Source organism: Molossus molossus, unplaced genomic scaffold, assembly GCF_014108415.1.
Source record: "Molossus molossus isolate mMolMol1 unplaced genomic scaffold, mMolMol1.p scaffold_m16_p_22, whole genome shotgun sequence".
In the NCBI taxonomy this organism is placed as follows: Eukaryota; Metazoa; Chordata; class Mammalia; order Chiroptera; family Molossidae; genus Molossus; species Molossus molossus.
In genome coordinates this window covers 1,184,194-1,205,967 of record NW_023425358.1, presented here as the reverse complement: position 1 = coordinate 1,205,967, position 21,774 = coordinate 1,184,194, and the positions used below count along the sequence as shown (strand labels likewise).

At 53.6% G+C, this 21,774-nt stretch overlaps 1 protein-coding gene across 3 annotated transcripts in view; it reads right to left on the bottom strand.

Annotated features, from left to right (window-relative positions):
* SORL1 (sortilin related receptor 1) overlaps nt 1-21,774 on the bottom strand; it is a 183,212-nt gene that overhangs the window by 30,200 nt on the left and 131,238 nt on the right. For all 3 annotated transcript variants that reach the window (XM_036277033.1, XM_036277034.1, XM_036277035.1), the window contains exons 27-38: nt 19,062-19,169; nt 18,083-18,214; nt 16,845-16,991; nt 16,189-16,323; nt 12,672-12,827; nt 8,612-8,761; nt 4,840-4,971; nt 3,235-3,361; nt 2,929-3,098; nt 1,628-1,740; nt 1,294-1,398; nt 138-210 (exon numbers count right to left, since the gene is read on the bottom strand). In XM_036277033.1, the coding sequence (XP_036132926.1) occupies nt 138-210; nt 1,294-1,398; nt 1,628-1,740; nt 2,929-3,098; nt 3,235-3,361; nt 4,840-4,971; nt 8,612-8,761; nt 12,672-12,827; nt 16,189-16,323; nt 16,845-16,991; nt 18,083-18,214; nt 19,062-19,169 (1,548 nt within the window). The remainder of the gene's footprint in view (nt 1-137; nt 211-1,293; nt 1,399-1,627; nt 1,741-2,928; nt 3,099-3,234; nt 3,362-4,839; nt 4,972-8,611; nt 8,762-12,671; nt 12,828-16,188; nt 16,324-16,844; nt 16,992-18,082; nt 18,215-19,061; nt 19,170-21,774) is intronic.

The window sequence follows — 21,774 nt, the reverse complement described above, 5'->3', positions numbered from 1 at the left end:
AGACCGTGCCCCAGCGCATGCCGACACCCAGGGAGGCGCACGTGTGGGCGGGGCCGCGCTTCTCCGCTGCCACCGCACCGAAAGCGGCCTCTACGGACCGCCCTCTGCCCGCACCGGCACCTGCTGGGGCCGCTCACCTGTTCCTTTCGTGGTGGTGATGGCTTTGGAGTCACTCCAGTTCCCTACTCCACGGCCCGTCACTGCAGCCACCTTCCCAAACCAGAGTGTGAATCAGTACGGAGCAACGGCAACGTCCCAGACAGCGAGCGCGCCAGTGGGCCCCGCAGTGACGCTTTGTCAGTGGGGGTCACAGAGTCTGCACAGAGACTGGGAGGAGAGAGGGGGGGACCTGGGGGGAACCTGAAGGGACCACAGTGAAGGCAGCGGACGTGCACTGAGACCAGGAAGCGTCTGCTGACAGGACGTCCGGGCGTCAGAGTGGGCGTGAGTGTGCTCAGACACACAGGTGCACATATGTGTGAGAGCAGGTGTGAGTGTGCACAGCCCCACGGGTGCACACACTTGTAAGAGTGGGCGTGTGTGCAGACACGCACAGGTGCACACACGTGTGAGAGCGGCTGTGAGTGTGCAGACACACAGGTGCACACGTGTGAGCAGGCATGAGTGTGCACATACAGGTGCACACATGTGTGAGAGTGGGTGTGAATGTGCACAGCCACACATGGGTGCACACATGTGTAAGAGCGGGCGTGGGTATGCACAGACACCCACAGGTACACACACGTGTAAGGGCGGGCGTGGGTGTGCACAGACACACAGGTGCACACACGTGAGAAAGGGCAACAGGCTAATGGAGTCTATATGCGCTTAATGGTTCCAACAAACATGTTTTGCACAAAATCTCTCTCTTCTGCCAGTATTGATAACATACTTTTTGTTTTTGTTGTTAATCCTCACCCGAGGATATCTTTGGAATTTTTGGATAAGGTGTTTTCTAAGAACATCACAGTATCCATTTATAAATGCACGTGTAACTCTGCACACCCTGAAGCTGCAGACTAGAAGAGATGGGTGCAGAGGCTGGACAGCGGCAGACTCTCGGGACAAAGGCAGGGAAGCATCATGACCACAGAGTCCCAGTTACCTGAGGGAAGTCTGACTTAGGTTCTCTGACGCTGGTTTAAGAGACTGACAGAAATAATGACTGCTCCCGGACAAGGGTGGGTACTAAGCACACTGTCCATGAGCCCCTCACAGAGGCCAGGGGGTTCCCAGGAAACAGCACCGTGTCCCACGTCCCCAGAGAGCCCGGCCAAAGCGGGCACGACTCACTCTGACAGTGTACTGAGTGTGGGCCAGCAGGCCCTGTATCTCGGTGGAGTTACTGGCAGCCGTCTGGGAGGCCCACACCCTGGACCCGCTCCTGCTGTACTCCACCTGCAGTGAGGACAGGACGTTCAGTGAGCGGCCATCGCAGGCCGGGCATCCTGACCCCTCCAAGGAGACCGAGGAGAGAGTGGAGGGGGATGAAAACGTTCTAAGAGGTGGATCATCATTTACAAAGTTGCACACACCAAACCCTAGTCACACAGAACAGGCTGCTGCCCGGACAGACCAGGCGTCTGCTGCACACCCCGACCTGCGCCAGGCCCCGGGAGGTACTCACGATGTACTCGCGGATGAGGCCCTGGGCGTGGACGGGCGCAGTCCAGCGGGCTGTGAGCACGCCTTCCACTTCCCGGTGCAGGGCCAGCTGGAGGTTCCGAGGGGCGTCTGGCACTGGAAGAGATCGACTGCGTCAACCCATCTGCTACTGCACCGCAGGAGGAACTTCCCTGAGCTCAATCTGCAGCCGGCAGGGACCCGCCCACCAGACAGGCTGCTCCCTCGGTCCTCACGGTGACAGGACGCCTTCCCCTCCTGGAACGCAGTGGAGGCTTCGGACCCCAGTGCCCGGGCCTCACGCGGGTTTGTGGCCCACAGGACGGCAGGACGGAATCTCTGGGCGTGTGGAGTCTCCACTAGCCCTGGGCCTCCCTCACGCTGTGATCAAGTCTCCCCTGCCTACCAGGGCCTTGGATTTATGAACCCCTAAAGTACGACCCCAGAAAAGCTTCCAAAGCCCCTTCTTTTTAGTTTGGATTTAATCAATCCAGCTTTAGTCTGGGGACCTCACAGCACTCCACTGAAGAGTCCTAATCAAGGTCCCACTCCTCTCTCGGCCTGCACCCCACCTGGACCCCCGAATGACCTCCGAGGCCTAGGTGTACCTCTTCCAGGATCTAAGATTACAAACCTCTCCATTTCAACTTCTCCTGGGGACTTCTGTAAACTATTCAATGCCCCAGGGTTCTCCTTAACGAATGTGAACTGAATAAAGTCATAGAATCATGCCCGGCCCATGTGGCTCAGTGGTTGAGTGTCAACCCATACACTAAGAGGTCGCCGGTTCGATTCCCAGTCAGGGCACATGCCCAGGTTGTGGGGGCATGCAGGAGGCAGCCAATCGATGTGCTCTCATCGATGTGTCTCTCTCTCTCTCCCTCTCTCTCTGAGATCAATGAAGAAAAGGAAAAAGGTCACAGATTCTCACACAGTTGCCAATGGAGAGCTCACAGAACTGTGGAAACGGGCTCTCTTAGACATGTGAGTTTGGGTAAATTTCTTTAAAACTTAGCCAGAATATTCCTGATGTGCCTCGCATGTTAGTGGTGATGAGCTCTCATGTACCAAGTACCGGGAAATACCTAGAGACAGAGGGTAAAGGGCCATGGTGGGCGGAACATCATGTGACATGATAAGAACAAACGTCCAACAACAAAGGCCGGACCATGAAACATGGCCACAATACTTCTGCACATCGGAGGCACGTGAGATGCCACCCCACACTCCTGAGCACCCTGGGGAGACTCTGAGACTCCCACGTACGGTCTTGTCTGTGCCACAAAAACGAACGAGGACACTCACAGCCCTCGGGGGTCCTCAGGGTCACGAAGTCGCTGGTACTGTGCACCTTGCTCAGGCACTGCACCTGGACCTTCACCTGGTACGTGGTGTCCGGCTTCAGAACTTTTAATATCACGTGGGTTTTATTGCTGTGGGTCTCCAGCGACTTCCATATGCTGTCCCCAACCACCCTGGACACAGAACAAAGACACAGTCACGGAAAGCACGGGGTGTCCGACTCCGTTAACGGAGAGCCCGTCCCAGCCCGGCACCGAGGTTACCAAACACGCGGGCGACAAGGATGCTGCTCCCCCGCGAGGGGCCCACCTGTAGTAGACGTTGTAGACACAAGAGGCAGAGGGCATTTTCTTGGGCCGCATCCAGGTCACGGTGACATCCCCAGAGAAGTCAGCTGTCCACTGCAGGTTCTGCACTTTGTACACAGTCAACTCATCTGGAGGCAGGAAGGGAAACCGGGATGAGACATCCCACAGATTCTCGGGTTTCCGAGGAGCCAAGAGGCTCCCTGATCAGTCACATTGCCATCTTCAAAGACACCCAAGAAAACAGAGGTGAAACCTTCCTGTCCAGCCTCTCCCAGCGCCCCAATCTCCGTGGTAATTTCTCCTTGTTACCTGTGTGTCCACAGCCATGTAAAGCTGCTTCTCTAAGCAGTATCACAGCAGGGTCTGTGCTGCCCCAGGCGCAGCACCGGCCCTCAGATCCACAGGCTGGCACCTGTCCCACCTGCTGGCGTCGTGGGGGGGGGACCTGCCCCACCTGCGGGCGTGGGGGCGGGGCCTGTGGGGGTGACTCCATCAGGAAGCAGGAGCCTCAGGAGCCAAGAGGACCTGAGGACCTGAGAGCCAGCGGACAGGTCCTCACCAGATCACCGGACAGCGAACCCGCTGTCTTGACCTCAGACTGCGTCCTCCAGACCCGAGAGCACATCTGTGTTGTCTGGAAGGCACTGGTCGGGTACTCTAGGCAGCACCCTGAACCCACGAAGACAATACCAAGTTCACCCCAGCAGACGCCGCACTGACCTGTCATGGAGCCCGGCTCCCTCAGAGTGCGGGTGCAGCACCGGAGCTCAGCCCGCCCACCCTGAGGGGCTGAGGGGAGCTCGGTGCTCCCTGGGAGGCAGGGCGAGCCTTGTCCACACTCTGCGGGGGGCGGAGGGGGGCAGGCTCTCTGCAGGGGTGAGCACTCTGCGGGCCCTCTGTGGGGCGCGCGCTCTGCGGGGGGTGGAGGGGACAGGCTCTCTGCAGGGGTGAGCACTCTGCGGGCCCTCTGTGGGGCGCGCGCTCTGCGGGGGGCGGGGGGGCAGGCTCTCTGCAGGGGTGAGCACTCTGCGGGCCCTCTGTGGGGCGCGCGCTCTGCGGGGGGCGGGGGGGGGCAGGCTCTCTGCAGGGGTGAGCACTCTGCGGGCCCTCTGTGGGGCGCGCACTCTGCGGGGGGCGGGGGGGGCAGGCTCTCTGCAGGGGTGAGCACTCTGCGGGCCCTCTGTGGGGCGCGCGCTCTGCGGGGGGCGGAGGGGGGCAGGCTCTCTGCAGGGGTGAGCACTCTGCGGGCCCTCTGTGGGGCGCGCGCTCTGCGGGGGGCGGGGGGGGCAGGCTCTCTGCAGGGGTGAGCACTCTGCGGGCCCTCTGTGGGGCGCGCGCTCTGCGGGGGGTGGGGGGGGCAGGCTCTCTGCAGGGGCGAGCACTCTGCGGGCCCTCTGTGGGGCGCGCGCTCTGCGGGGGGCGGAGGGGGGCAGGCTCTCTGCAGGGGTGAGCACTCTGCGGGCCCTCTGTGGGGCGCGCTCTGCGGGGCTGGCTCTGAGGGGCGGCGCTGTTTCATCTGCAGTCAGGGAAGCAAGCGCTCCAGGGCTCTCTCCAGTGGCCCACGCGGGAGGACGGCGGACGGGCCGGGAAGCAGGGCCACACTCACCGCGACAGGCCCGCTCGTCGCTCTCGTCCGAGCAGTCCAGGAAGCCGTCGCAGCGCTCGGACAGCAGGATGCAGGCCTCGCCGTCCTCGCAGGGGAACTCCTGGCTCGCACAGGTCAAGGTGCCGCGTGTGGCTGAGACAGGGAGAGGCACATTGTACTACACGTGCATCATGTTTAGAGCAGGTGTTTGCAACCTATGAATGCATCAGCTGCTGCTTCAAAACACGCCTCCGGAAGCCGAGAGGCAGCCCCACGCAGGCACTGGGATGCCCTCTTATTCGACATTAACAACGAGCATCTACTTCATGACAAGCGAGAGCGTTGGAGTCAAAGTAGGTTAGTTACATCCTGGCTCTGTGCGCTGCAGCAAATGGCTTAACTGTGCCCACGTTCCGTTCCTGCTGATAAAATCGGGGTGCCAATCCCACTGGATCCAGTGAGATCAAGCACCTGCAACAGGGCCTGGCTGCTATAGCCATCAACAGTTACGACGTTACAACACTCTACACTGCTACTAAGTCTCCTGCTTCTGTACCAGTCTGCAGTCCAGACTGACGCTGATTTCTGGTTTGTGTAATGCTAACAATAACAAGGTAACCACAACACCGAGAGGCATGCCCACATTATGTAGTTTCAAAGTATTTTACCAGAACATGACATGCTGCAAATAAAGAGCATTGGTAAGTTAAGAGCAACAACGACTGTAAACCACAGTGGGACGTTCTCTCCAGTCCCAGAAGTAGCGTTAGGCTGCACAAAGCAAGCAATGGCCACAGAATTGCAGGCGATGATACAAAGAGAGGAGAAAGATACAAATGTAGTGCCCCAGGTGAGTCCAGACCAGACCCAGGTGCCAGTCTTCAGACCTTGTCACACAGACTCACACATGTCTGCCCAGCTCTAGGCAGGAAGGGCCAGGTCAGAACCCCACCCCCAGGAGGAGGCCTGGGACCACCCGGCTCCTCCAAGTCAAACCTGTCCATGTCTTATCTGTGAAAGGTGTCACTTGGCAGATGTGATTAGGTTAACCTGACAGGGAGGTTACTCTGGATTACCAAGGCAGGCCCCCGCTGATCCCTCGGGTCCTTAGAGACCCTTTCCTGACTGTGGTCAAACAAGATAGAAGACGTGATGTCGGGAGAAGCACCAGCGAGACACTTGCTGGCTCTGAAAGCCGAGGCAGGCGCCCCTGGAGCTGGAATCATCAGGACGCAGAGCCCCTCCTGCAGCCTCCTGAGCAGCCAGCCCTGCTCACATCTCGGTCTTAGTTGGTCAAACTGATGTCCGATTCCTGACCTAACACTGTCAGAAAGCAAACGTGTCACTTTTGTCTTAAGGTATCAGGTTTGGGGTGATGGGTACAGTGCCCATAGCAAACACACACACTCGATCCTCGGCACCTGCCCAGATTCACCCTGCAGAGCTGCCTGGTCTGAGTCCAAACTTCCATTCCTCTACGGGACTCAGACCCGCCTCGCGCTGCTCCCACCCCTGCGAATGCACCTCGACGTCCAACACGACGGCCATCCCGCTACCGCAGTAAATTACCAGAGACCACTCAACCACTGAAGAACCCAAGGACAGAGAATTCACAAAACTGATTCTCAACAGATCCCTCCGGGGACTCCTGAAGGTCATTTCCTTGCAGCTGCCCCGCCTCCTGACTGAGCACCACCACTGCTTCGAGCTGCAGGAGAGAAACCAGCGGTGTTCACCGAGCAGCCAGGACGGCGGAGGACGGACAACCCAGGACAGGTTCCTGGAGATGAAGAGACCGGAGCTGGGGGTGGAGACGAAACGTATCGCAATTGTCCTCAACTGAGGAGTTTTCACGTGAAAGAAGAATGAAGACTTCTCTCATGCCTCCAAAATGGAGGGACTCAGTGACATGTATCAGAAAGAGCTTTCTATACAGTACTTCTCAGTGAGAGAAGGACACTGTTACAACCACTTGCGGGCTGTCTGGAAGTGTGCCCCCATCTCCTGGACAACTGCTGTGCTGTGCAGCTGCTACGTGCCGAGATGGAGTCGGTCTCCTTGGGGAGGCCGAAGGACAGCCTGGGTACACACAGAACCGCAGTAGAGCATTTAGGGAAGTCTGAGGAGCACTAGTACACCAGTCTCAGGATCCCAAGATGGAATTCTTCCGTCCTCTATCCATCCATGCACCCATCCATCTACCCACCCACTTACCCAGCCAGCCAGCCACCCATTATCCATCTATCCAGCCATCCACTCATCCTTCCATCCAACCACTCACCCATCTGTCCATCTAGCCACCCATCATCCATCCAACCATCCATCATTCATCCACATAACCATTTATCTGCTAACCCATCCATCCATCATCTACCCATCCACCCATTATCCATCCATCCATCCCTCCATCCATCCATATACTCATCCATCCATCCCTCCATCCACTCATCCATCTATCCATCCATCATCCATTACCCATCATCCCTCCATCCCTCTATCCTTCCATCCATATACTCATCTATCCATCTATCCATCCACCCATCACCCATCACCCATCCCTCCATCCAACCATATACTCATCCATCCATCCCTCGCTCCCTCCATCCACTCATCCACCTATCCATCCACCCATCACCCATCGTCCATCCATCCCTCCATCCATATACTCATCTATCCATCTATCCATCCATCCAATGATCATCCATGGGGTTCTCCCCATGAACCAGGTACTGTTTAAGATTATAAGAAAATGGTGATGTGTAAAACAGACAAAGGACCTACCCTCAAAGAGCTTACCTTCTACTGAGAGAGCAAACAAGCAAACAAATAAGTTATTTTGAACAGTAACATGAACTACAAAGAAACATAAAGAGAGTAACAGTAAGAGTGTGATGGTGGGGAGATGTGTTTTACAGGAACGTCACAAGGGGACTGTTTTGGAAAAGTCCAAGATCCCATCACAGAATTATTCCCTGTGGTAAGAAGGTCCTAAAATAGAACCCAGCAGCTGGAAGGTGCTAAGGTTCATGACCCATGCCTCAATATTTCAAAAGTGGGAAAACACCAGTCTGAGGAATTGGAAATGAGGTGTCATTCATCTCTGAAAATTCTTAAACAGATTATTAAACATATAATTAATGTAAACATATAATTAATTATTAAACATAATGTTCTGCACTTCGGACAGCATACAGTGCTGTTCGGGGACCCTCTTCCCCAAGAGAATCATGCCCTCTGATCTCACTTCCTGTCTGGACAGGGTTATCAGAGTAATGGACTACAGAGAACTGTCAATAAGCATCCTTAAGAATGAGGCAGTTTTAAAACAGTCTAAAGAAGAGTATTTAAAGGATAGCAACGATTGAAGTAACCTCACGCAGGGGGAAGGCCCCATCCCAGTTCCTCCTGGCTAACTGCTCATCGCATTGAGTCTACGTTCTTGCTCAGATGTGCCTACTGCTGTCCTGGAAAGTGAGGTGAGTCTGGCCTGTTGCCTGCATGTCCAAGGTCCACTCTGCTCCTCTCTAACGAGTGCTGACCTGTAGTTCCTCTGTTCCCCTGGGGCATTCGGCCTGAAAGAACGTCCATCATGGCCGGATGAAAGGTACCTGCTCTGTACCAGAAAACAGAACTAAGTACACTAGTCTGTGACTGACAATGTGCTCTCTTTGAAGCTTAATTTTTCTATCTCTGAAATGGAGATAAAACCAAAATTGCAAGGTCATTAAGACAGATGAAGCGTAAGAACTGGGAGGCCGCCCTGGGGCAGCCTCCTGGGGCCCCGGACACTCACGGCAGGCAGCCTCGTCCTCGCCGTCCGCGCAGTCTCGGTGGCCGTCACAGCGCTTCCAGTTGGGGACACACGTCTTGGGCTGATGGCACTCAAACTCAAACCGGCCGCACCGTCCATGCTGGGCAGGGGTGGAGGTGGTGGTAGCATTTGCTAGAAAAAGATTTTTAAATTCACTTGTTACCAGAGGAAGCTGGCCAGCGGCCGTGACCCATTCGACGTGTTAGGAGGTGACAGTGTTTTAGGAAGTCCTACCAGGACCTGAGCAGTGTGCGCTCTGGGGAAAGACACTGAGTGGACACAGGCATCTCATTTCCCTCCCCCCAGGGCCCTGAAAGAGACAGAGAACAAAATCCTGGAAGCTGGACAGCAGACAGTGGTGAGCGACTGACGAGACCCGAGAAGACCGCGGCCTCGCCTAGCGTCGGGAGAAAGCTAAGAACCAGCAAGATGACATCACAGAATCCTCAAAAAGCTTGCAAATGGTATCTCAAGTGAGGACAACTGGGACACTTCCCTGTACGTGCCCCATGAATGGCCAGGGGACTGTTTTCTGGACAGGGTGAAATGGGGCAGGTCAGACAGGCAGAAGAGGGAGTAAACCGTGGTGGTGACACCTACTCCATTTGTTCAAGAACGCCGGCGGCGAGACCTGATTCTCCAAGCCGGAGACTACACACTCATGCTCTCGAAAACTCCGACCAGTCTCGAGACAAACCCTAAGGGGACCGGGAGCGAGAGGTCCTCCGCAGCACGACCAGGACGCTCAGAGCTGACCAGCTGCCCTGTGTGTGCACCGCTTCTGAGCAGGTCTCAGGCTCGTGTTCGACACGAGGAAGCAGCTGAGGACTGTCCGAGGAGAGCCTGACCCGAAAGACAGAAACAATGTAGTCCACACCTCCACCAAAAGACTTTTCTTTGCAGGAAGAAAATTTTAAAGAAACATATCTTTAATATGCTCAGAAAAAAAGAACATATGTTTACCCATGAAAAAAGAAAAGTGCCATAAAATAGTCTTAAAATTTTTAAAGCTCTTAAAATTAAAACCATGAAAACTCATAAGAAAAACTTAGTACAAGAGTCGGAGACAAAACTGAGTCACTCTCCCAGCAAGTAGGAAAATACAAAGAAATTAAAAAGATAAAAAGACTAGAAGAAAACGAGGACCAGGGCATGAGATCCAATAATGAATAACATTAGTTCAGGAAAAAAGAGAAAATATCATAAATGGGATATTTCAAGAAAAAGTCCTAAACCCAGAATACATAAATTTCCAGAATAGAAAGGCCTACCTGTCAGTGCCCATGACACTGGTCAGAAAAGGGCCCACATCAAAACACATCCTTGTAGCCCTGGCCAGTTTGGCTCAGCAGTCAGAGTGTCGGCCTGCGGACCAGAGTCCCGGGTTCGGTTCCCGCTAAGGGCATGTACCTCAGTTGCCGTTTGTCCCCGGCCCTGGTCGGTTGTGCGGGTGGCAGCCACTCGATGTGTCCCTTTCACATCGATGTTTCTCCCTCTCTCTCTCTCTCCCTCCCACTCTACCTGAACAAAAAATGGAAAAATGTCCTCGGGTGAGGATAAAAAAAAACAAACACATCCTTGTAGCCCTGGCCAGGTTGGCTCAGCAGTTAGAGCGTCGGCCTGCGGACCAGAGTCCCGGGTTCAGTTCCCGCTAAGGGCATGTACCTCAGTTGCCGTTTGTCCCTGGCCCCAGTTGGGGTCGTGTGGGTGGCAGCCACATCAGTTTTTCTCTCCCCCTCTCCCGCTCTATCTGAAGATAAATGCAAAAATGTCCTCAGGTGAGGATGAAAAAAAAAACAAAAAAAAACAACCTTGTGAAATGTCAAGACGCTGGAGCCAAAGGGAGCATCTATAAGCTTCCAATGAGTCCAAACAGGTTACACACACAAGATAAAACCCAAAATGTCTTTAGATTGTCTGAGAGTTGTTCAAAATTGTGCCTTCAAAATTCAGAAGGAAAATTGGTGACAACCTAACATCTAAACCCAGCCCACCTATCGACCAGTCTGCAGACAGGAGAAAAGCGTTTCTAGATGAGCAAGACCTCAGACATCTCCCACACACCCTTTCTCAAGAACTTCCTGGAAACTGCCATATTGAAACCAGAGAGAAAAGTCTGGGATGTAGAAGACTGGAACTCCAACACAAGAAGGAAAAGTGCATCCTTGGGATGATGGAGAAGGCAGGGCACGGACACACCTGTGCCCAGGCACAGACGGCAGCCAGGACGAAGGAGAAGGCGACACCCACCAGACAAACATGCCGAAGGCTTTATCGCCACGCCCTCGGCCACTGGCCGCCACATCCACCTGACGACGCGATGGAGGGCATGCCCCACCAAACAAGGGAGCACACCAGGGAAAAGCCAGACAGAAACCCTGGGCACAGGGAGTCTAAATCAGGAAAAAGGCAGAGAAGTGTGAGGGGGGCAGCAAAGTCCCAGGGCCAGGGCTGCTGCAGGCCGGGAGCAGGCCACAGAGCGGGGCCCCGCTGTGAGGAGGGGGTCGCCGCGAGCAACCCCGCAGCTGAGGGACCCTCTGTAGGGTGACTGGAAAAGCATCTGAGAAGCTACTGACAGGTGGACAGCATGAGCAAAAGGTACAAAATAACCCGCGGTAACAAACGAAACAAAGATGCAGTTATTAAACTTTTAGATCTTATGTGTGTTCCATGGTTTTAACTGAATTTTCAAAGGGCCTCTCCGACCTGCAGAGCTCGGCTAAGGCAGGTACACAGAGAAGAGCGGCAGAAAACGGGGCTGGAAGCCAGGTCAAGGAAATCGCGTGCTCATGCTTCCAGTGCTGGGGCAGCTGCAATGTCGCATCAGTGTGTGGCTCTCGGAAGACACGTGGACAAGGGAGTGACAGGGGGCTGAAACCAGGCAGGTGACTTCTACACCACCAGTCTAGCTCTGCACCAACACTGCACATTAAACAAAGAAATCTTTACAAAAGCTGAACGAAAATTCTAGATAGGATCTGCTCATTCATTGGATTCGTTAGAATTCTCTAGAGTTGGTTAATGTCTCCATCAGAGTTTCAACAACCAAAACTATGTTAGAAGAAAATCACGTTACTAAATAGAGAGGTGGGCCTTGGGCAGAAAAGGCAGAGATAAGTTTTGGTTTTTATTATACAATTAGTTTTAATTTGAGAAGCATTTATGGGATACCCAACTATCTGCCTCATTGAGGTAGGCACAGTGGTGGATTCAAAGTATTATGCAGCATGATTCCAACACACAAGGTATACACAACAGCTACAGAAAGAAGATGTATATACGTGAAATGATTAGGAAGCAACATACAGATCACAGTCAAGAATCGACAGGGATGCTCAATGAGGCTGAGACAGCAACGTCATTTCAGGACTCAGTGAATGCTCCCTGGAGGAGGTGCCTCAGAGGGAGACAATTCCCAACTCCTCGGAAGCAGGGATCTCAAACCTCAGTGAACCTGCGAATCACATGGGAAGCCCCTGGGCTCCATCTGGAAACTCTGGTCTGTTTCTATAAATACGACACCTGCTTAGGAGAGGACACCAGTGCTGACCTCTGGATTCAGCGAAGGGCATGTACTAAATGGGGTCTCACAGTTCACCACCACCACCACCCCCGCCCCCCCCCCAAGATGATGACTGCAGAAACATTAAGCTACCTCTCTGCGTTCAGCCACTAGATGGCAGTGCTCACCCGTCTTTTAGTAAGGGGCCAGCACCAGAGGAAGTGGGCTCTTCCCCCAGAGCTCCGTGCACACACAAACACTGCCCCTAATGCCCACTGTCATTTCCTGTGCAGAGAAAGCAAAGGTGCCCCCACTGCAGCCTGGGTGGAAAGCAGGGGGCTGCCCCCTTCTTGCAGGAAGATCAGAGGACATTTACAGATGAGACACACCGGTTCTGCGCGCTCTGGAGGTGAAAAGCAGCCTGGCCTCCAAGCTCAGAGTCCCAGAGAGCAGGGCACCAGCCCAAGCATGCTGTGCCCAGGTGGTGCCCTGGAAGGTTCTGGCCGCAAAGCAGGGCAGGAAGAGGCCGCCCGCACTCACCGGGAGAGGGGCAGGCTTCCTCATCCGAGCCGTCTGCACAGTCCTGGTAGCCATCGCACACCCAGATGTCCATCACGCAGGCCCCGCTGCTGCAGCGGTAGTAATTAGGGGGGCATGTGGAGGGCCCCGGAGTGGGTGAGGGAAGAACATGTGAATCTGAGAAAACACCAAGCAAGAAAACCCAGAGTTACAAGAAGCTCGATCTCATACCAAATCGGGTCCCCAAACCAGTGTGGACATCCCGTTTGAGCGGCACCCCCACCCCCAGGCCAAGCAAGGCTCTGAAGCGCAGCCCGTGCAGAAGTCATTTATAACGAGGTGTCAGAACAGGCTGCGTGTCTCTCCCTTTGGAGCAGCGGCGCCCTGCGTGTTCCATCTGCTTTCAGCTGTAACACTCAGATGATCGGCTGCGCGGGGCCCCAGCAGTGGTGAAGGAGAGACAGAAGCACAGTGGGGGTGAAGGTTCCTGAGGTCAAGCACTGTTCCGGTCATCAACTGACCACAGCCAGCCCGAGGCCTGCTGAGAGGTGAGACAGCGCCAACCGAAAGGGGCAGCACGCAGTCCACCTCAGGGCTTCTCCATGCACCAGGGGGTGGGCTGGAACGCAGGCTGTGGCTCAGGAGGGAGGCTGGGATGACGCCAGAAACCCTGCATTTCTTTTTATATTAATTAATTTATTTTTTATTAATTTATTTTTGTTACAGATGTTTCTCATTTTTCCCCCATAGACACCCTCCTCCCCTTCCCCCCCCCACCCCATCCCCAGCTTTGTTGTCTATGTTCATTGGTCATGCATACGTGCATGTAAGTTCTGTGGTTTATCTCTCCCCCCCCCAGCCCCCCTCCTCTGAGGCTTGTCAGTCTGTACCCCACCATTATGTCTCTGGGTCAATTTTGTTCAGCAGTTTGAGTAGTTCATTATATTCCACAAATAAGTGAAATATGGTATTTGTCTTTCTATGCTTGGCTTGTTTCACATAGCATAATACTCTCCAGGTCCTTCCATGTCATCTCAAAGAATAAGAGATCTATCTTTCTTACAGCTGCATAGTACTCCATTGTGTATGTGTACCACAGCTTTTTATCCATTCATCTACTGATGGACACTTGGGTTGCTTCAAGACCTTAGCAATTGTAAATAGTGCTATGAACATGGGGTACATATATTCTTTCTGACTGGTGTTTCAGGCTTCTTAGGGTATATTCCTAAAAGTGGGATCACTGGGTCAAATGGAAGTTCAATTTTTAACTTTCTGAGGTAACACCATAGTGTTTTCCACAGTGGCTGTACCAGTCTGCATTCCCACCAGCAGTGCACTAGAGTCCCCTTTTCTCCACACCCTCACCAACACTTATTGTTTGATGATTTGTTGATGGCAGCCATTCTGACAGGTGTGAGGTGATACCTCATAGTTGTTTTAATTTGCATCTCTCTGATGATTAGTGATGTTGAGCATTTCTTCATATGTCTCTTGGCCATTTGTATGTCCTGTTTGGAGAGGTGTCTATTTAGTTCCTCTGCCCATTTTTTAATTTGGTTCTTTGTCTTCCTTTTGCTGAGTTATATGAGCACTCTACATATTTTGGAAATTAACACCTTATCTGATGCATCATTGGCAATTATGATCTCCCATATAGTGGGATCCCTTTCTGTTTTGATGGTTGTTTCTTTTGCTGTGCAGAAACTTTTAAGTTTGACATAGTCCCACGTGTTCATTTTCTCCTTTGTTTCTGTTGCCTTCAGTGATGTATCAGTGAAAATTCTGCTGCATATGATGTCTGAGATTTTGTTGCCTACATTTTCTTCTAGAATTTTTATGGATTCATGAGTTACATTTAAGTCTTTTATCCATTTTGAGTTTATTCTCATGTATGGTGTAAGCTGGTGTTCTAGCTTCAGTTTTTTGCAAGTAGCTGTCCAATTTTCCCAACAACATTTATTGAAGAGACTGTCTTGACTCCACTGTATGCTCTTGCCACCTTTGTCAAATATTAACTGAGTATATTGCCTTGAGTCCATTTCTGGGTTCTCTATTCTGTTCCACTGGTCTATATGCCTGTTCTTGTGCCAGTACCAGGCTGTTTTGATTACAGTGGCCTTGTAGTATAACCTGAAATCTGATCATGTGATCCCTCCTACTTTGTTCTTCTGTTTCAAGATTGCTGTGGCTATTTGGGGTCTTGTTTTGGTTACATATAAACCTTTGGAGTGTTTGTTCTAGTTCTGTGAAGTATGTCGTTGGTATTTTGATGGGGATTGCATTAAATCTGTAGATTGCTTTGGGTAGTATGGACATTTCAATGATGTTCATTCTTCCAATCCATGAACAAGGTATGTGGTTGTATGTTATTGTATCTTCCTCTATTTCTTTTTTCAATGTCCTGTAGTTTCTGTGAAGAGGTCCGTTACTTCTTTGGTTAAGTTTATTCCTAGGTATCTTAATTTTTTTGGCACGATGGTAAATGGGATTGTTTTTTCAGTTTCTCTTTCTGTGAGTTCATCATTGGTGTACAAGAATGCTGTCGATTTCCTGACGTTAATTTTGTATCCTGCTACTTTGCCTAATTCATTTATTGAGTCTAGTAGATTTTTGATGGAGTCTTTGGGGTTTTCTACGTATAGTATCATATCATCTGCAAATAATGACAGTTTCACTTCCTCCTTTCCAATTTGGATCCCTTTTATTTTTTCTTCCTGATTGTTGTGGCTAAGACTTCCAGTACTATGTTAAATAGGAGTGGCGAAAGTGGGCATCCTTGCCTTGTTCCTGTTCTTAAGGGAAATGCTTTTAGTTTTTGCCCATTGAGTATGATGTTGGCTGTAGGTGTTTCATATATGGCCTTTAATGTTGAGATATGACCCCTCTATTCCCACATTGCTGAGCATTTTGATCAAAAATGGGTGCTGGATTTTGTTGAATGCTTTTTCAGCATCTATTGATATGATCATATGGTTTTTATCTTTCCTTTTATTTATGTGGTGTATCACATTTATTGATTTGCACATATTGTACCATCCTTGCATCCCTGGGATGAAACCCACTTGGTCATAATGAATAATTTTTTTGGTGTACTGCTGGATTTGATTTGCTAGTATTTTGTTAAGGACTTTGGCATCTGTGTTCATCAGGGATATTGGCCTATAGTTTACTTTCTTTGTACTGTCTTTATCCTGTTTTGGAATTAGGATTATGCTGGCCTCATATAATGAGTTTGGAAGTGTTCCATCTTCTTGGATTTTTTGGAATAAGCTGAGGAGAATGGGTGTTAGATCTGAAACCCTGCATTTCTAACGAGCTCTGAGCAGAGGCAGATGCTGCTGGTCCGCAAGCCACACTTGGAGCACCCAGGCTCCAGGGTGCGGACATGGAATGCATAATCCTACGGACAGGAGAAGCCAGCCATGCTAATTTTCCACGTGAGCGGGGACAGAACTCAGAGCTACCCCCCACACAAAAGCGATTCAATAAGCCAGGCCCGAAGAGTGCGGCTGCAGAGCCAGCCAGGCCCTCCTACCTCCACAGTCCTTCTCGTCGGACCAGTCCCCGCAGTCGTTCTCCCTGTCACACTTCCACCTGTTGGGGATGCAGTGGCCGTTCTCACACTGGAACTGGAAGTAGCGGGAGCAGCGTGGGGCTTCTGCAGGGCTTTCTGGGGACAGAGCACACCGTTGGTCCTCTGCCTGGCACCGGTGGACACAGCTCCCGTTCCCACACCTCAGCACCTGTCCCCAGCCCGCACGCCCCTCCAGAGAAAGACGAGGTAGCTTCTTGGACCCAGAGGGCGGCCAAACACACCCACACACTCAACAAAAGCCCACCCTCGCTGACCCAAACTCCCGTTTCTCCGACCCACACTTCTGTGTATCTTGAGAATAGTACCGAAGCTTTAAGTTCAGACACCTCACCAAAGGAACAGCCTCTCCCATGACTCCCCAGTGAGACAGCACAATGGTACCAACGATTACGTACTAGGTAATCACCTACTAGTTACACCTGGTTACCTATTAGTAACACCCACTGGGGGTCAGGATGCCAGTTCGAAACCCAGTCCCTCCCATGGTGACTCAAGGATTGGCGGGGAACACTCCGGGGGAGAGGGGAGAGGGGTGTGGAAGTGTGCTGGGCGTGTCCCCGGCTACGGGTGCGGAGCAGGGACCAGGAGGCGCAGACCTGAGCCCTTCTCGTCACAGCTGGCTTCGTCGGAGTTGTCGCCGCAGTCATCCATGCCGTCACACCGCCAGATCAGGCTGATGCACACGCCACTCTGACACCGGAAGCTGAACTCGTCACAGACCTTGCGGAACTCTGGGTCTTGGGCTAGACAGCAAACCAAGGTCCGTGAGGCCGGTCACCTGCACACCCCATGCGTCAAAGCGGCAGGCCGCTCGGAGACGCGGAAAGAGAGAAAGCCCGCCACCCAGGGCCGTCCAGCTGGGGAGTTCCGTGACGGCCAGTTTGGCTCAGCGGTTAGAGCATCGGCCACGGATCAGGGGATCCTGAGTTCGGTTCCCGCTAAGGGCATGTACCTGGGCTGCAGTCTGTCCCCGGCCCCGGCTGGGGTTGTGTGGGTGGCAGCAGTCGATGTGTCTCTCTCTCTCTCCTTCTCCCACTCTCCCTCCCACTCTCTCTGAAGATAGATGCAAAAATGTCCTCGGGTGGGGATAACATTTTAACTGTCAGTGACGGGAAAGCCTCATCCCGGCACCTCGGAATGTGACTGCACTTGGGGGCGAGGTCTTTAAACAGGTAATGAAGTTAAAATGCGGTTGTTAGGGTGAACCCCTAACCCAGTATGACTGATGACCCCTTAAGAAGTGATCAGGTCACAGTAGGCCCAGGGGAGGACCTGGGAAGACCCGGGAAAGAGGCCACTGGGCGTCAAGGCCACGGGCCTCAGAAGGACACAAAGTCGCCAGCACTCGGACCTCGGAACCCAGCCCCCGAACGGTGAGGCGATAAGGCGACAGTGTCTGCGGTGTACACCGTGCGGCCTGCGGTCCTCGCGCTGCGGCAGCCCGCGCAGACTCACACAGCACGCGCCACGGGAGGGCAGTTTCGGGAGCAGGGCTCACGCAGCGAACAAGAGAGGCCCGCTCTCGGGGTGCACACGCCCCAGAAAGGGAGACATGCAGGAAGCGAACACAGTGTGCGCCGTGGGACAGTGTTGTGAGGACCGCTGGAGCGGGCAGGGAAGGCCACTCCTGAGCCGAGGTCTCTCGGCCACCTTCCACCTTCCCTTCACACACCCCAGCAACTAGCAGGCACTGCTTCTGACACAGGAAAGGAAGGTCTCCCCCAGAGCGTGCAAGACTGGCCATGCCACCAAGCCCTGTGCCTGGGTGAGGGCCTCCCCACGGAGGCCCCGTGGCCCTGGCGGTTTCTGCGGGGCACCCCCCCCCCCCACTCACAGCATCCCGCGAACGCAGCGTCCTCGTCCGAGCCGTCGCGGCACTGCACGACCCCGTCACACACCATGGAGTGGAACAGGCACTGCTGGCGGTTCTTGCACACGAAGTCCATGAAGCGCGTGCAGAGGGGCTCTGCAAGGCAGCGGGGGCAGGCCTGAGCGCCGCGCGGGGCCCACGGGGCAGGCCTGAGCTTGGCGCTGACCCCTGTGCGGGGACAGGCCTGGGCCCCCTCTGGGCCCCCGCCAGCCTGCGTCCTGCCCCTGCTTCAGCATTCGCCCAGAAAGAGCAGTGCCAGCCACCACGACTGTGCGGAGCCCTGACCTAAAGGGACAGCCTTGAACTCTGAAGACAGTACTGTGAGAACTCACTGCCCTGCTTTCCCAGTGAGAAACGGGCAGCAGTGATTCTACAAGAGCACAGACTGGGGGAGAAGCAAGAACGAACCTTCAGTTGCCTGACGTCCAGCCCACAAGCTCAGCCACTATGGACACAACACAGCCGAGCCCAGGGCTTGGCGCACCACCACGAAGGGCCCGTGTCTGCACTGACCTGGACCCACCTGCCACCCCATTCCAGCGGTGAAGCCCATTCCCAATGTGACTGTGTTTAGAGGCAGGGCATTTTTAAAGATGCAGTTAAGATTAAATGAAATAAGTACAGTTATTTGAATGGATCGGGGCAGAGCTCGGACCCAACAGGGCCGAGTGTTCGTACAGGAAGAGACACCAGAGACGCCGTCAGCCTTCAGACCTGAGCTGCGGCACCGGCATCCCAGGGTCCCCAGCCCGCCAGCCACACCCAGGGGACAACTCCTCAGAGCACATGCGCACCCTGCAGGCCCCGTGTCACTGGAGACGGTTTCCCTCAGAGTCGGGTCCGCTCAGCTGAACGCTAACCACACGCAGTCACGGAGGAAAGGGAAGGACGCAGTCCAATGTGTGCTCGCTTCCCTCACGGCCACGGGCCCGGGGGAACTCACCGCACCGCTGCTCGTCCGAGCCGTCCGAGCAGTCCTGCAGCCCGTCGCAGTGCCTGCTGGGGGGGATGCAGGTGCCATTCGGGCAGCGGAATCCGTTGCACTTCTTCTCTGAAACGGGAGGCGGTGTTGGAGGCACGCACGGGGCACGGGGCACAGGCAGGCAGCACACGCTCCGAGGGGGCAGAGGTCTGTGCCCCCTCGGGACGGCCCCTGCAACAGCTATCACGGTGACACACGTACGTGCACTGTGACCCAGCGATGCCACTTGGAGAAGTGGTCTGCCCACACGCGAAGAAGAATGTGAGTACAAGTAGTCACTGCGACACGCAATAAACCACCTGCAAGTCCATCGCCGGGACCTCATGATGAACAGTCACTCGCTAGAACACTGACTGTTATGAGACAGACAGTCAGAGGGAAACAAGGGACAGACAGCAGGCGCCACATGTGGGAACCGACCAGAAGGCCCGCAGGCTGAGCTCACTAAGCGCTCAAACCACCCGGAAAGGATGCCTCACGGTTCCTGCCGGAGGGTGAAGGTCAAGGAGACGGGCAGACACGTGTCCACTGTGGAACTTGGAATTTTTTTCCATTTTGAACCATGTGAATGTGTCACTCATTTGAAAACTTCAAGTATATATCTTGTAAAAGTCAAAGCAAAGCCTCCATGAATGGTAAACACACATAAATCCTGGTTATAAACCAGTTTGCAAACTCTCTTACATCACACCCATCTTCATTCCTTTTTTGGGGGGGTGGGGGGGAGTACATGTCTGTAGCAGGAACCGAACCCAGGACTCTCGGGTCCACAGGCCAACGCTCCAACCGCTGAGCCAAACCAGCCAGGGCCCCATCTTCATTCTTTGGAATTCTGAGCCAAAGCCCTTCTGGAGAAACTGTCCCAGAAACGGTAAGAAACAGGTTTCTCACTGGGCAGAGAATTCTCATCGCAGGCCGCCCTTTGCCCTGGACAGACAGCGGCCGCCAGACGGGTGGCCGAACAGCAGCGCGAGCAGGTCGCCTGAGGCCTCTGCACGCACAGGTCCTGGTGGAGCAGCCCCACGGGTCGGCTGGAAGGCGACAGCACGGGCTTTCACCCTGCGAAGTCGCCGCTCCTGAGTAACTGGAGAGACAGCGCACAGGAACTGGGCGGCGCCACCGCGCGGAGCCAGGTCACTAAGTGTGAAAAGCTTTTTTAAAAGTATAAAAGTACACAAACTTGTGAAAGCAATTAGAAAGATAAAACGTAAGCCCTGGCCGGTTGCTCAGTGGTTAGAGCATCGGCCCGCAGACCAGAGAGGCCCGGGTTCGGTTCCCACTAAGGGCACAGACCGTGGTTGCGTTTGTCCCCAGCCCCGGTTGGGGCCGTGTGGGTGGCAGCCACTTGATGTGTCTCTCACATCGATGTTTTGCTCTCTTTTCCCCCTCTCTCCCTCCCACTTTGTCTCAAGATAGACACAAAAATGTCCTCGGGTGAGGATAAAAAAATAATAATAATTTAAAAAAAAAAGATAAAACATAATCCCAAGGGAGTCTTGGGGAAACACACAATATGTTGCTAATGGAGATGCTTTTTACTATAATCACTTGGAAATATAACGAAAAGCAATGGAATCCATCAGGACCTTTGACCCTGCAGTTCGTATTGAGAACAATCCCAGGAAGAAGTCGGCTTCGTAGCTAAAGGCCACACCGTGGCTGCAGACTCCGCCAACCTCAGACAGGAAACCACAGGTGGCTGGACCCAAAGAGGCAGAGCCCACAGAAATGGAGAGTCACCCTAGGCCCGGGGCACCCGCAGGTTTTGGTATCTGCAAGATGTCCTGGGACGGACCCCAGCGATACCAAGGGACCCCTGTCTCAGAGGAAAAGGAAGCCTTTGTTCCCCAGGACAAGGTTTCACTGTGCAGAACTGAATCTGCAAACACCTGACGCCCACCAGGGGGCAACCTAGGAGGGGTACAGTGAAGAGATGAGTGGGCACCTACCACAAACACCTACAGAAAGGACACAGACACACCCTTCATGCTGACGTGAAAGGACTGTGATGCAGAACCACACGCAGGCGATGCCTGCAGTTCTGTGAAAACTTGTGACGTATGGTATAAAATAATGAGAAATACATATACTGGTCTCTGCGTCTGGTTACTGGCACAGAGCTACCACAACCCCGGTGATTTCTGGGTGAACAGGAGTGTCTCATCCTAATGAGATGGCACTGGCAGTGCCTGGACAGCTTTAGGATGGGGGCTGGTCACCAGGAAAACTGCCCTGATACAGCTTAGAACTTCCCACCCTCCATCCTCCGGAAGGAGAGAAGGATGCAGATGAGTTGGTGGTTGATCACGTCTATGTGATGAAGATCCATAAAACCCCAGGAGTACAGGCTTTGAGAGCTTCCAGGCTGCTAAGCACAGGGAGGGTCTGGGAGGGTGGTGCCCGGACTGGGCAGGGAAGCTCCGCCCCTCCCCACACCTGGCCCTGTGCATTCCTTCCACCGGTAGGTATGCTCGCCTCGTCCTTCATCACAGCCTTCTGCAACCTTCGGCAGTGAACCAGAAGACCTAGTGTTTCTCTGAGTTCTGTGAGCCATTTTAGCAATTATCAAACCCAGGGCGGGAGTCGTGGGAACCCAGATGTACAGCTTCATTCTCCAGTCGGAAGTGCAGGTGAGCCTGGGACTCGGGACTGGCATCTGAAGGGGGCGGGGAGT